Consider the following 14,163-nt stretch of genomic DNA (forward strand, 5'->3'; position numbering starts at 1 on the left):
AGCTGCTGTTAATTATAGCTGTGGCATCTGAGTGGTTAGAGTATATGGGCACTACTGTATGGGTGCTAATGGATGTCCCAACACATATTTTATAAGCAGGCAGAACCCATCCTAAGAGAATGTAAATTATTAGGCATGTGGAAGATTAGGCCCATCCAGTATAATGTGTATGGTTAATAAAAATGCCTGTTAAAATGTTATAATGTACTTATATGGCCATACCTTTCCCAAAATGCCTCCCATAAAAACTATAACTATGGACGCATAAAGCTTTTAAAGCATAAATATGGAAATTATCAAAATAGGATCAGTAAAACCTGAGACTGGTGTTTTCACTGAATTTGGTATTTTTTACAGCCCTCTAATTAAATAGTGCAGAACAATGTGTCCCTTATATGACTCTGTAGAGAGAAAAGCAGAAAGAGAAGACAAAGAGTGAAAAACAAAAGTGCAAAAATTAAAAAAAAAATTGGCAGTTTTCCGAAAGGGAATCTGGTGAAATGATTTACAGTCCCCAAATAATCATATAGGGCTCTTATCACATGTTCTAACTCAACAACTTTTATCCCCCTAACCGGACTCTTGTTCTTTTAATGACAAATTAGCCCAGAAGCTATTTGCTGGGTGCCTCTGTCGCACCACCTCAGTTCTCCTGATCTTGGAACCTAGTCATACCCCTCAGCATCAGCTGTGAACCTCTCCCCACCCCTCATCATCAGCTGTGAACTTCCCCCCACCCCTCATCATCAGCTGTGAACTTCCCCCCACCCCTCATCATCAGCTGTGAACTTCCCCCCACCCCTCATCATCATCTGTGAACCACCCCTCAGTGTCAGCTGTGAACCTCCCCCCACTCATCATCATCAGCTGTGAACCTCCCCACACCCCTCAGTGTCAGCTGTGAACCTCCCCCCACCCCTCATCTTCAGCTGTGAACCTCCCCCCACCCCTCATCTTCAGCTGTGAACCTCCCCCCACCCCTCAATGTCAGCTGTGTCCCTCCCCCCACCCCTCAGTGTCAGCTGTGAACCTCCCCCCACCCCTCAGCGTCAGCTGTGTCCCTCCCCCACCCCTCAGTGTCAGCTGTGAACCTCCCCCCACCCCTCAGCGTCAGCTGTGAACCTCCCCCCACCCCTCAGCGTCAGCTGTGTACCTCCCCCCACCCCTCAGCGTCAGCTGTGTACCTCCCCCCACCCCTCAGTGTCAGCTGTGAACCTCACCCCACCCCTCAGTGTCAGCTGTGAACCTCACCCCACCCATCAGTATCAGATGTGAACCTCCCCCCACCCATCAGTATCAGATGTGAACCTCCCCCCACCCCTCAGCTTCAGCTGTGAACCTCCCCCCTACCCTCCACGTCAATCCCGTGATCACATATATACAATAACAAACATGTGTAGCATGTGCTGAAGTTGATTACTATTATTATTGGTGGATTATGGTCCAAGGAACCACCAGTAAAATCCCTCCTGGGGCCTATGTACAGCTACATGCACATATTACAAATTTTTGAATCTGTGCAGAAGTACCAGTACATTGTCCTCAGCATTTGCCTTATCTCTGGCCCTTACCTTTGACTGTTTTGTTGTAGGTCCTGTCAGTCTCCTGCTGACTGGCTTTGACCTTGGAATGGAGCCCCTTTACATAACAGATGACTGCATAACCGAACCCAACGGAGGACATCAATTTTACAATTTCTAGTTGATAAGTTAAACCTCCATTCTTTACCTCTTTACAGAGGTAAGGAACGTAGGTTCGAATGGTAGTGTGAACTGAGCCTAACTTATGTTTCCCCTTGTTGTTACCTCATTAAAGTAAATCCATCAAAATCCGTCCTGATAAACCAGGGGCACTTACTCATAGATCAAGGCACCGGGACTGTGGAATCTTCTTATTGTTGTTATCCATGGCCTCCTTCCTTCTAAAATCAAATTATGTTAATGAGTCTAAGGGGCTCTAAGGGTGTTTCCAGAGCCCCTAGGTGATGTCTTTTTACAGGCTGTTAAATTTAACAGAGCAGTTCTCCCCTCCCCCTACACTTCTTTCTGCTGCTAGATTACACGGGCAGAGGGAGGTGGGAGTTATTTAAACAAAGAATAAGATGTATAAAAAAGAATAAGACATTGCAATACGGACAGATGAAACAATAGGAATGAGGACCCTGCTCAAAATAGCCACCAATCTATTATATATGAATGTAAGGAGGCACAATATGTATGGTGATTAATAAGGAGGGCATGATATATGAAATAATGTTTTTAGTTAACAATAATATATTATATAAAACAATTCATGATTGGGGGTCACATTATATAATATAATTCCTTACGATATGCAGGATAGGTCATTATGGTGATTCATTATATAAGATAATGTTTTGTACAATTTATAATGTAATTAAGTAGTGGTCCAAGTCAACATCTGTAAAGATGTATGTTCTCTCTGTGTTTGTGTGGGTTTCCTCCGGGTCCTCTGGTTTCCTCCCACACTCCAGAACATACTGGTTAGTTCTGAGCCCCATTGGGGACAGGGACCAATTTGGCAAATTCTGTGCAGCGCTGCGTAATCTGTGTGCTCTATAAATAAAGGAATTATTATTATAAGATAAATAATAAAATTCAATACTAGGAAACAATATGTCATATAGTTCATTTTGGGATCACAATATGTTACAATTCCCCTAGAGGGTATGATACAAATGATTTATTCTGGGGGCACTACATACATTAGTAATTGTTCAAGGGGTAATGTAAACTAACTTATTCAGAGGACACTGCATATAGTATGAATTTTTCAGTGGGTATTATATAATAATTTATACAGGGGGCTTAGTGTATGTTACTATATACTGAGGAGTCACAATGTATCTTTTACTTTCAGGGATCACATTATATTTTTTGATATGTATGGGAATAGGTCAGTAATAAGTTTTTTTTTTATTTTGGAACACATTGTAGCATTTTTATTCAAGTGACGTTGTACTGTTTATGACTGTGGTGTTTTCAGGGGCGTAGTCTGAAGATGTGCTGCAAAAGCTGAAACATCTGGGTGGCAAAATCTGCAGTGACATGACCAAGAGTATTTATTATGAAGTTTTGGAACCTGATGGAGCAGAAATGTCCCCTGGGATTTTCTAGATGCCAGGTTTGCCCGTGTCTGATCAGCAATGGAGACACTGACGACAGATTGTGGGAGAATGCTCCTCATGTGTCACATTGAGCCAAGTTTGTCTACTGCATGTTGTACAGTGGCCTCATGATCGGGTTGATTGGGGAGGATTTTCTTCCTTTGTTATTAAAGCATAATGGAACTTTGAGGCACAATTGTATAAATCAATTATGTAGATGTTACTAGTAACCTTTGCAATATTCGGCATTAAAGAAAAATGTTTCTATGTCCGGTTTTTCTTCCATTCCTCCCTGCATTTAGCAGTGTGTATAATAGAGCTCATCCTCCTTCACTCACACTTACAGCATATAGCAGAGTTAAAGTTTCTAATGACTGAACTCCTTACAGACAGTATCTAGACAGACTTGGCTCTTTAGAAAACTGAATTCATGCTAACGAAGTAAAGATTTTATCTTTAGTTACCTCTCTTTATCTATCTGCTGTACATGGATTTGATAAGACTTTCAAATACACTGCTCACTACAGGAGAAGAAAGGAGATAAAATAGGACGGAGGAGTTTTTTCTCTTAATGAAGTATATTACAAAGTTTAATAATAATAATAATAATAATAATAATAATTCCTTTATTTATATAGTGCACACAGATTCCACAATGCTGCACTGAGCTTGTCAGATCAGTCCACTTTTGTCATCTGCTCTATTCCCTACTAACATGATAAAGGGTATGGAGGTTCTCTATCATGAGGAAAGGTTGAAAGAATTAGATTTATTTAGTCTCAAAAAGAGACAACTAAACATGATTAAAATGTATAGATATGTAAATGGCCCATACAAAAAATATGGTGGAAAGTTGTTCCAGGTTAAATCAAATCAAAAAAACATGGGGGCACTGACTCCATCTGGAGAAAACAAGGTTTAATCACCAGAGGAGACAAGGCTTATTTACTGTAAGAACTGTGAACCTTTGGAATAGCCAAGCTCAGGTGCTGGTCACAGCAGGGACAGCAGAAAGCTTCAAAAAGGGCCTAGATGCCTTTTTACATCAAAATAAGATGGGCATTATTTTATAATATAGAATATTTTGCCTTAAATCCTTTCATCATCTAATCTCTTCCCTTTCTTGGTTGAACTTGATGTACATATGTACGTAGTCTAATAACTATGTAACTATGAAATTACAAAAAAGGGCTTTAAAGGCCTAGTTATACTATGTGTAATGTTGTCAGCATCTTGCGATGGGGGTTTAAGTGCATTTATGATATTCATCTGCTAATAAAGCAGGGAGATCAGGGTGAGCTAAACTTTTGTACCATGTAGAGCTCAGCCATATTGAAATGAATGTAACTAAGCTGCAATTACCAGGCAATTCCCATGGTCAGGTATGGCACTGGTACTGGAAGAAAGCAGCCATGTTTTTCCAGAACCAGACAGTCCCTTTAAGTTGCACTTAAGGAAGTTCTGCAAGTTTTCCAACCTATATTTACACCAAAACCCTGACAGCTTCAGCTCGGCTGTGTCAGTGTATAAAAATCAGATGCGGTTTGTAGAAATTGTCTCAGTGTCTGTGTTCAGGTGTTGTTTGACCAGAATAGTAAGAAGGGAAGAGAAGAAAATGGAGAGTGGAAGAAAGATAGTGTGTGAATGAGCCAATAACAAACAGGAGAAATCAGATTTAGAGAGAGGACGCCTGGGATGAAAAAGACGAAGAGTTAAAATGAGAAAGCAGTGGATTTATGTAAGATGGGATGATACGGGGGAGAAGGAGAGCAAGGCCTGCTATGAAATAATACATGGAGGCTTCAGAGGGAAGTAGACAAACATTAAATTACTGGAGCATCTCCACTGGGGCCCGTTTATTACATCTAAATTAGTATCTAGTGACTGTGCATCTGACATCTATTTTACATGTTAGCCTGTGATTGAGGGCTGAGTGGCTCCTCTACATTTCCTGGCTCTTCCTCTTCTCTTCCTCATGTTTTCCGCTGTCCCTGTCCCTGCTGCTTTCATTTTTCTCCACTTCTTAACCTCCCCTTCCTCACTTTCCTCAGGAGATCCCTTTATCTTTTCTCCTCCCTCATAGGACTCATCGTTCAGTATATTCCTTCATCCTTTCGCACTATCTCACATTCATTTCTTCTGGTACTAATGTATCTTCTCCTGTTATCTCCCTGCCCCCCCATACACCTCTCTCTGTGTCTTTATCTCCTTACACCCTCTCCCCCCAGTCTCATCTGTACATTCCCTCCTGTCTCACATACCAGTCTTCTCCCTATCGAAAAATCAAACTCCTCTCGTTCTTCTTCTCTTTCTTTTTCTCTCTTTCTCTCGCCTGATTCTTTCAACTGTTGTGTCTTCCTGACTTCACCTTCTTCTTCTAAATATTCACGTCACCCAATGGGGAATGATCTGTAATCCAGCAATCAATTTTTTTACTTTATCAGTTCTGCTCTTTGATTTAACCTTGGACTGTTTTCCTTTTTAGATAACTCATGCTTTTATTTTTGCGCAATTTTTGGCACAACCTATGGAAAACAGTTTACTATACTGGAGTGGATCTTTTTGTGACTTTTTAGGTGTAGATCAGTGACACATCATGTGCCAATATCTGCCACTAGGCGCAGTTCAAAGATGAATTAGGAAAACTTGTGCGTCACCAGCTTAAGAGAACGCATTAAAAAGTCAACACAAAAAAGAACACAAAAAGAAAAGAAATGCAAAAACAAGATACATCTGCCCCAATGTCTCTTATAACTTCTGTCACCTTCTCCAATTTATCTTTTCAGTCCTATCATTATTCCTTCACTTTTTCATTTGATTCATCATATTAGTTAATCTGATTCTTCCTTCATTCATCTTCCTACTGATGTCATCTTTCTTTCTTTCTTTCGTTCTTTCTTTCTATCTTTCTTTCTTCTACTTTGTTATCCTGTTTCCCCTTTCTGCTTTCTTGAGTCTGTTCTAGATTTTAAGTCTATATTTATTGTATTCTTTCTTCCTTTCTTTCTTTCTCTCTCTCTCTCTCTCTTTGTCCTCTTTTGTCTCTATTTACTCTCTTTACTTTATTTTCTTTTTTCTGTTTTCTTTCCCATTTGTTTTTATTTAAAATATGTATTTTGAAATACTTTCTCGTCTTTCACAGTCTGTTACATTCTGTTACTCTACTCTGTTTTTAACTATAATATTTTCTTTCATTTTTAATTCTTCATGTCTTTTTGTCCTCTGTCAGCTCTCTCTACTTTCTTTATTCTTTTTCCTTTTTTCAGTTTCCTTAACTATTTTATTTTTTACTTATATTGTATAATTATGTTATCCCCCTGCATTCCTTCTTTCAGCCTTACTTTTCTTTGTTCATTCTTTTTCTTCATTCAGTCCTTTCTCAATTTGTTTTCCTTTTTTGTCCATTTCTTTAATTTTTATTTTTCCTTCATGTTTTTATTCCTTTACCCTTCCTGTTTTCTATTCTGCTTTTATTCTATTTCTTTCTGTTCTGTTTCATGTATATTTAAAATTTTGTTTTTTATGCACATTTTACTTCAAATTGTTTTTCTTTCCTTGTTTTCTCCCTTTTTAAATTTCTTTTTTCACTTTGGCATCTTCTGTCTCACTTTTGATTGTGCTCAATTAATATGTTTTGTTTTCTATTATATATTTATCACTTTCTATGTTCTGTATTGGGCTTGGCATGTTTTACTATCAGTGCTGTACTGTAAATCATATTCCTACCAACATCCTATCAGCATTCATCTGAGATATTTCTAGATGCAAACATGGGAGGTGTTACCTCCTGTATACTGCCATTGATGCTGATGCAATATATGAGATCCATGACGTCACTACTTTTATCACATAAGAGGATATCTGCATGTTAAGGTTACAAACACATACACATGAGACCCTAAAACTCTTGGGATCAATGTACCTCCATGTGCTGGGAGTTCAAATAAATATTTTACCAAAGTCAGGAGAAAGTATTGATTCAGTTGCTCTGCTTCTTCCGACAACATATCTGCCTGTGGACTGTATATCACTAATGTAAATGGATATAATAGTATAATAATGAAGAGTAAATAGAAGGTGCCTCTGATATCTGTTATCTATTCTTTCTTTCTAAAGAAAGAAAGAAAGAATAGATAACAGATATCAAATATCAAATAAATGGATAGAGAGAATGACGGAGCTCCAGAGTTTGTAAAAAAAAACACAAAGTTTGACCAAAACATTGGAATAAAACCCACTTTTAATTTTTTTATTACTAACTTTGGAGTTCTGCCATTCTTGCCTTCTAATGTGGAGCTTTACTATGTTCTGTTGGCTGGCTACAGATCATGAGATACATAGATCATGATACATATATAATCTAATGGATGAATGGATACTTATAATGATAGATAGATAGCTAGATAGATATATAGATGGATGGATAGATAGATATGAGATAGATAGATAGATAGATAGATAGATAGATAGATATGAGATAGATAGATAGATAGATAGATAGATAGATAGATAGATATATAGATAGATAGATAGATAGATATATAGATAGATAGATAGATAGATAGATAGATAGATAGATAGATAGATAGATAGATAGATAGATAGATATGAGATAGATAGATAGATAGATAGATAGATAGATAGATAGATAGATAGATATGAGATAGATAGATAGATAGATAGATAGATAGATAGATAGATAGATATATAGATAGATTGATAGATATATGGAGCGATAGAGAGAGATATGGATAGATAAATCGATATATAGATAGATAGATCATGATATATAAATGCATGAATGAATAGGTATGATGGTAGATACACTGATAGATAGATTTCCACTCTTTACAGAGAGACACTAATGATACACTTGTATAATTGATAGCTACCTGTTATATTTAGACAATCCATACCTGTATCTAATATCTAATTTTTTTCGACACACACACACATATATATATATATACATACATCGTGTATATGAGTTGTATACATATATATGCACAGTATCAAAGTAATATATAAAGAAGAAAGGAATCAAATCCAGCAGAAAATGTAAAAGAGTAAATGTTCTGTATGTATAAGGGGAGGTCACAGCGGATGTACAGTACTTCACGTGTCTGCAGCCACCTACATATCCTATACTGCACAGGAGGAGAAGTGGTGCTACTGCTACTACTAGAATTGTCATATAGAATAATGTAGTGTCTATAGAGACAGAGCGATATGAATTTATTCAGTGATTGATTGATTGATTGATTGATTGATTCACTGATTGATTGATTGATTAATTGATCGATCGATTGATGCGACAGACGATTAGTAAAATCCAATATTCACCACTTAATGGGAATATAATCCCAACAACGAGGATCCGGAGGCAGCGGCTGTTACATGATGAATAGGAGCCAGGAGAAGAGGAACAGGTTTAACGTGATCCAATTCTCCCTGCAGGTATATACTGCACCTCCAAGTATACACGGCACATGTACAGTATAATATCAGGACATCTGCCTGCTCCTGCTTTATAATAACTACACAGCCTCCAAACCACAGAACAGGCAGCAACTACATCTAGTAGATAAAAGCGATAATCAGCGTTCAATACAACTACACGTATTAGTAGCAATAGTATCAACGGTCACAATAATAATAAGTTATAACAGTAATGATAGATGTTATAATATTAGTCAATTTTAATAGATAATGCTCGTCTATATGTGATATCTGCTATATGTATGTATATATACAATTAAAAAAATTCATTTTATGGTGAAAAACAAAAGAAATCAGTCAAATTCACTGACTATTATATACTATATTGTAAAAATATACTAACAATATAAATATTGGCAAAATAATAAAATGTAACTATTGTAGACATACCTAATATCCTAAACAGAACAGAATTATATTCCACTATTGTTTAGTAATCCTTACCTATTCATATTCTGTAATACATATCCTAACATATAAATTACCCTCAATATTCTGTACTACATATTCTGCTGTATTTCATAAAACTATGTCATAGATTTATATCCATGATCCATGCTGTACCTATACTGCGCCTTGTACTATACAAGTATCACTTGGTTTTACCATTTCTGCTATTCTTTGCCAATGTGTAATTGTCAGGACACTTAATGTAATCTTGGTAAATGTTTATAAAGGATCATCCCTCAATAGACCCTGTTTAAACACTGAGAGCTGTGTTATATAACGCACATCTCATACATCAGTTACTAAATGTGAAATATCAATGTAACAGAGAAAGAACCTACTGCACACAGAGGAGCAAAGGCGCAGACTTCAATGTACAATGATGGAGGATGGATGTGGTTGTCATTTGAGATATTATTTTGGTTTATTTTGTGTATAGTGTATTGAACATATCTATTAAATATGTAACTACAGAAAAATACACTCAGAAATACAATCAGAAATAAATATAATAATAAAAATAAATATAATTATTACGTTTTTTGTTGTGTCTGATGTGGCTATTTTTTTAATTACATTAGTAACTAACGCTTAGTCATATGCAAATCTTCATATTATGCATCTTGGTATTCAATTTTGTCAAATCTATCTATTCATTTATCTGTATGTCCACATTACTATCTACCTATAGATCTATTTGTACCAAATTTTAGAACTAGGCTATTACTGTCAGTCTCCTTCTTCTACACACCAGGTAAAGTCACTATAGAGCCAGCTACATGTACTTAGTGCCCAGGCCATGCAGGGTAGTGACAAGTGCCAGTGGTGCCTCCCGTTGCCACCACTGTTGACAGCTGCTGTAGGTTACATGAGTAGACACTTGTCAGTGATCCAGTGTAATGTATAGGCAGACAATGGGGTCAGCCTGGACACTTGGCCTCCTGTCCCCAATGCCTCCTCTTCCGATTGCTCATGTCTGCTTCTTGTTTGGAGAAGTTAAGGGTCTTTCATTCATTGAGGGGCTAAACAAAGCCTCATTCATTGCTGCCATAACCCCCCAGTCTTTTTTGGATTCTGATCTGCTCTCTATTATTGAATCCCTCATCCCATCCCAGACCTTAGTGTATCTTCTCCTAATAAGAGTACAAGTGCTGAGGCATCATGGTGGGGCTGTTGTGGGGGCAGCAGATGGATAACAGCCATATTCTAATGAAAATCCTCTCCAAACAAAAGCCCCAGAATGAATTTATTCCAGAAACTCCTCACACTGCTAATTGTTTGACACTAAATGCTAATCCACTACTTCTAGTGCAGGAAAACTCAGCTGCTCTCAGGCTCCTGTCAGCCCCATGACAGGCACATTACAGCCTCGCCTGCTTATATGGCAATTTATGAACATGGAATATACACCTGTTGACATCTACAAGTAAAGAAAATCATCTGATTTCATAGGTAGCAAGGTATCTTAGACATACAAGTCATAGCAAAGCCAAAAATAACACATATATATATACACATGCTATCTCAATATAACATTACCTGTGTTGAGGCTATGACAGAGATTAATTTTAACTCTTTCTTTCCTGCACCCTTATCGCTATCTAATATATATATATATATATATATATATATATATATATATATATATATATATATCCTGGATAGATGGATACTTGGATAAATAGATTTACTAGTGCTGAGTTTGCCTTTTAATTCATCTTTTCACAATATCATAACTTTTGTAAGTTTTTCATAGGACTAAATATAATATTTTATTCGAATATCTTTCTGCTAAAAAAATAAATAAATACAGGTTAACCTACTGATTTTTCTAACAAACACGAAAGATAGATGGATGTATAGATAGAAAAAAAGGAAGATAATAGATAAAAGAACGATAGATGGATAGATTTATGATGGAAATATAGATAGATACTAAGACAATAGAAAGATACATAGATCGTTAGATACTTATACAAGAGAAAGATACATGGATGGATGGAAAGATAGATAGATAGATAGATACATATATAAGAGAAAGATACATAGATAGATAGATAGATAGATAGATGAATAGATAAAAAGATATATACTTAGATAAGAGAAAGAAAGATACATCGATGGATGGATGGATAGATGCATCGATGGATGGATAGATAGAGATAGATAGATAGATAGATAGATAGATAGATAGATAGATGGATGGATAGAAATAGATAGATACCACGATGGATGGATAGATAGGATTGGTACTCTACAAATGTGTAATTTCCAATTTACATACAGCTAAAACATAAACAAACATAAACACAATTTACTAATTTATCTTGAGCTACTTATATACTATATACACGTGTAGCAGAGCTGATTTAGTCATGTGGCATAAATCACAGGGATACTAGAACTTGTTATAGTTGTGCATAGAACTGATGTTAAATCTATGATTACAAAACGAATATTTTCTTATGTTGGATGAACTTTTAATACTTGAAAGAGACTTTCACTACTGCATCTTCTTTTTCTATCTTACAGCACAACATATAGTTATATATGATATACCCAACAAAATATAAAGATATTCATGAAAATTACTCACATAATTATGCGTTTAAACTGAAATGAAAAATAAATTTTAATAAATAAAGAAAATAATGTAAAAAAAATATATTTTTTTTTTCCTAGGGAACTGAATGCAGTGATCCAGTCCTGGGAACTATCGTCTGCAGCATTGCTGCGCCTAGTGATTGTATTATCTCCTAGAGATGATTATCAGGTTATAATGCACAGTTCACACATGGCATTTAACGACAAGATTGTCTTTATTCAAAAGATCCTTGTTCAACAAAAAAAGGAGCAAATAAAGGGAGAGAATGGTATACAGTCACTTCCCCCAGTACAAGACGCCTTAGATGACGGAAACTCCATCATCTTAAGAAATATCCTTCATGGTTTAGATATTTGCTTTACAAAATATTTTTTGGAGGGTAAAATAATAATTATTTCATATTATTCATTATCATCATCATCATCACCATCATCATAAATCTCTCAGCTCTAAACTCTTTTTTTTAGACAAGAAAAAACAAATTGTATAACAAAATACCTAACACTACCCCCCCCCCATACAGCAAAATCAATGTGCAAAATAGGTCATCGTAATAATAATAATAATTATACTAATAATTCATATTTTCATAAATAATTTAATGTTAGTCCCTTCAAAAATTCGAGGTCACATTGGAATAAGAGGCAAACGAAAATAGAAACTCAATAAATTAAGGATTAACTGTGTCCCAGATTGAGGAGATACAAATGAATAAAAGAAGTGGAACTTGTACATTTCTTACAATTGGTCCTGACAATTACTTCCAGCTATCCTCATGGCTTGGTGTAGAGCAGTAGTAGTAGTAGATTATGCCCTTCATAAGAAAAGAAGTGCATTCTATATTTCTGCCAAGTTGGTCTAAGAATGGATTGTTCCTCTCTACAATCCCTTTAAGGTGTCCTTCTGCTAGTGGTAGCCCACCTTGGCAGTCTGTCTATACATGCACCAACTTAGTTCATTAGTGGTCTTCTTACATGGCTGTGGTGTGTGCAGAAGAGTAAGGGTCTATACCAGCTTTAGTCATGCCAGGGAACAATATATAGGCAACTGGAGGTTGCAAGTTAGAAGTTGACCATGCTGTACAATTACAGGGCACCACATAGCCAGGGTTGGTAGGAGATGGGTGGGTGTGAGTGTGTTGGCTTGGGCAGCTTAACCCACCAAAAGCTCCATTTTGGTATCCCAGGGTGGAGGCATAAGGAAGAGTGCTGGTAGTCAAGGTGTGTGGCATCTCTGTCATCTTCTGGATGGTTGTGGAGCTAAATTGACTTGGGTCCAGTAAAGAATAAGGTGCTGATGTTGGTGGTAGGAAGGCTCTTGCCTTCTCAGAAGCTCCTAGTAAGGATTCAGTGGCACTCATGGGAAGTCCTGTCTTAAGTGGATCGTGATCCCCAAGGTAGGGTAAAGGAAAGACGTACCTGTCTTTCTTTAAAAGGTTCTTGGGTTTGCGCCGTGGTCGGTACTTGTAGTCGGGATGTTCTTTCATGTGTTGCGCCCTGAGCCTTTTGGCTTCATCAATGTATGGTCTTTTCTCGGCTTCAGATAGAAGTTTCCATTCAGCCCCAAGTCTTTTACTTATTTCCGAATTGTGCATCTTGGGGTTCTCCTGGGCCATCTTCCTCCTTTGCCCCCTGGACCACACCATGAAGGCATTCATGGGTCTCTTGATATGGTCTACAGGCTTAGACATAGTAGCGTTCAATCGTGGTGACCAGCTAAAAGCCAACTCCAAGTTCCCCCCTTCTCTTGTCCTTTTGATAATGAGGAATGGAGTCTTTAGCTAATCATGCCAGAGATTCAGTGGAGGAACAAAAACGATCTTGAAGTCAACTTCCTATCTCCCCACAGGCGAGAGAAGAAGCAGGTAACAGTCAAGATCCTGGAGTTCTTCAGGTCCAATAAAGCTCTTTCTTGAGGTCCAAGGTGTCTGCGTGTGTTCTCCTGTCTGTGATAACAGAGACAGGGTAAGGCAAAGAAAGATAGGAGGAGAGAAGAAAGCTCTCATACAGATGGTGTCCCTACTTCTTCCTGAAGGTGTCTTGTTTAGAGCAGCACCTTGCTGGGAATGAGGAACAGCTCATAGCAAAAAAAAGAATAGACTGAGCCAAAAGTGGAGAAGTTCAAAGCCTTTTCCTGCTTAGTGCAGCATGCAATGTAATATCACAAGGGTTTACACCCCTAGCAAAGACACCCAATCAGCTGGCAGCTCCTGCAGAACACCTTCTACACCAAGGCACCATCCACACACAACAGTGAGGGGACACAGGGAACACACTAAATAGAGCAGATTAAGGAGACAGCTTTTGTTAGTTAATCCACTAATAGAAGCAGTCACAACTCCTCAGCTCCTCCTGCTTTTATAGGAAGGGTGTTAGGTGAAGAGTTTAGTGTCAGGGGGGAGCTGAAGAACCTCTACTGCTCTCATCTATAGCCAGGGACCAGGGCTTCACCTCCAACTAGGGGTTAATATTCTTCTGCCCCCCAC

The 14,163-nt window shown here is 37.4% G+C and overlaps 1 protein-coding gene across 1 annotated transcript; it reads right to left on the bottom strand.

Annotated features, from left to right (window-relative positions):
• Positions 1-11,873: 11,873 nt before the first annotated feature.
• Positions 11,874-13,930, bottom strand: SOX14 (SRY-box transcription factor 14). The gene has a single exon (XM_072143452.1). It carries the CDS (start codon positions 13,366-13,368, stop codon positions 12,649-12,651), a length of 720 nt encoding a protein of 239 aa, XP_071999553.1. The 5' UTR covers positions 13,369-13,930; the 3' UTR covers positions 11,874-12,648.
• Between the last annotated feature and the right edge of the window lie 233 nt (positions 13,931-14,163).

The sequence above is a fragment of the Engystomops pustulosus genome, chromosome 3 (assembly GCF_040894005.1).
Source record: "Engystomops pustulosus chromosome 3, aEngPut4.maternal, whole genome shotgun sequence".
NCBI lineage: Eukaryota > Metazoa > Chordata > Amphibia > Anura > Leptodactylidae > Engystomops > Engystomops pustulosus.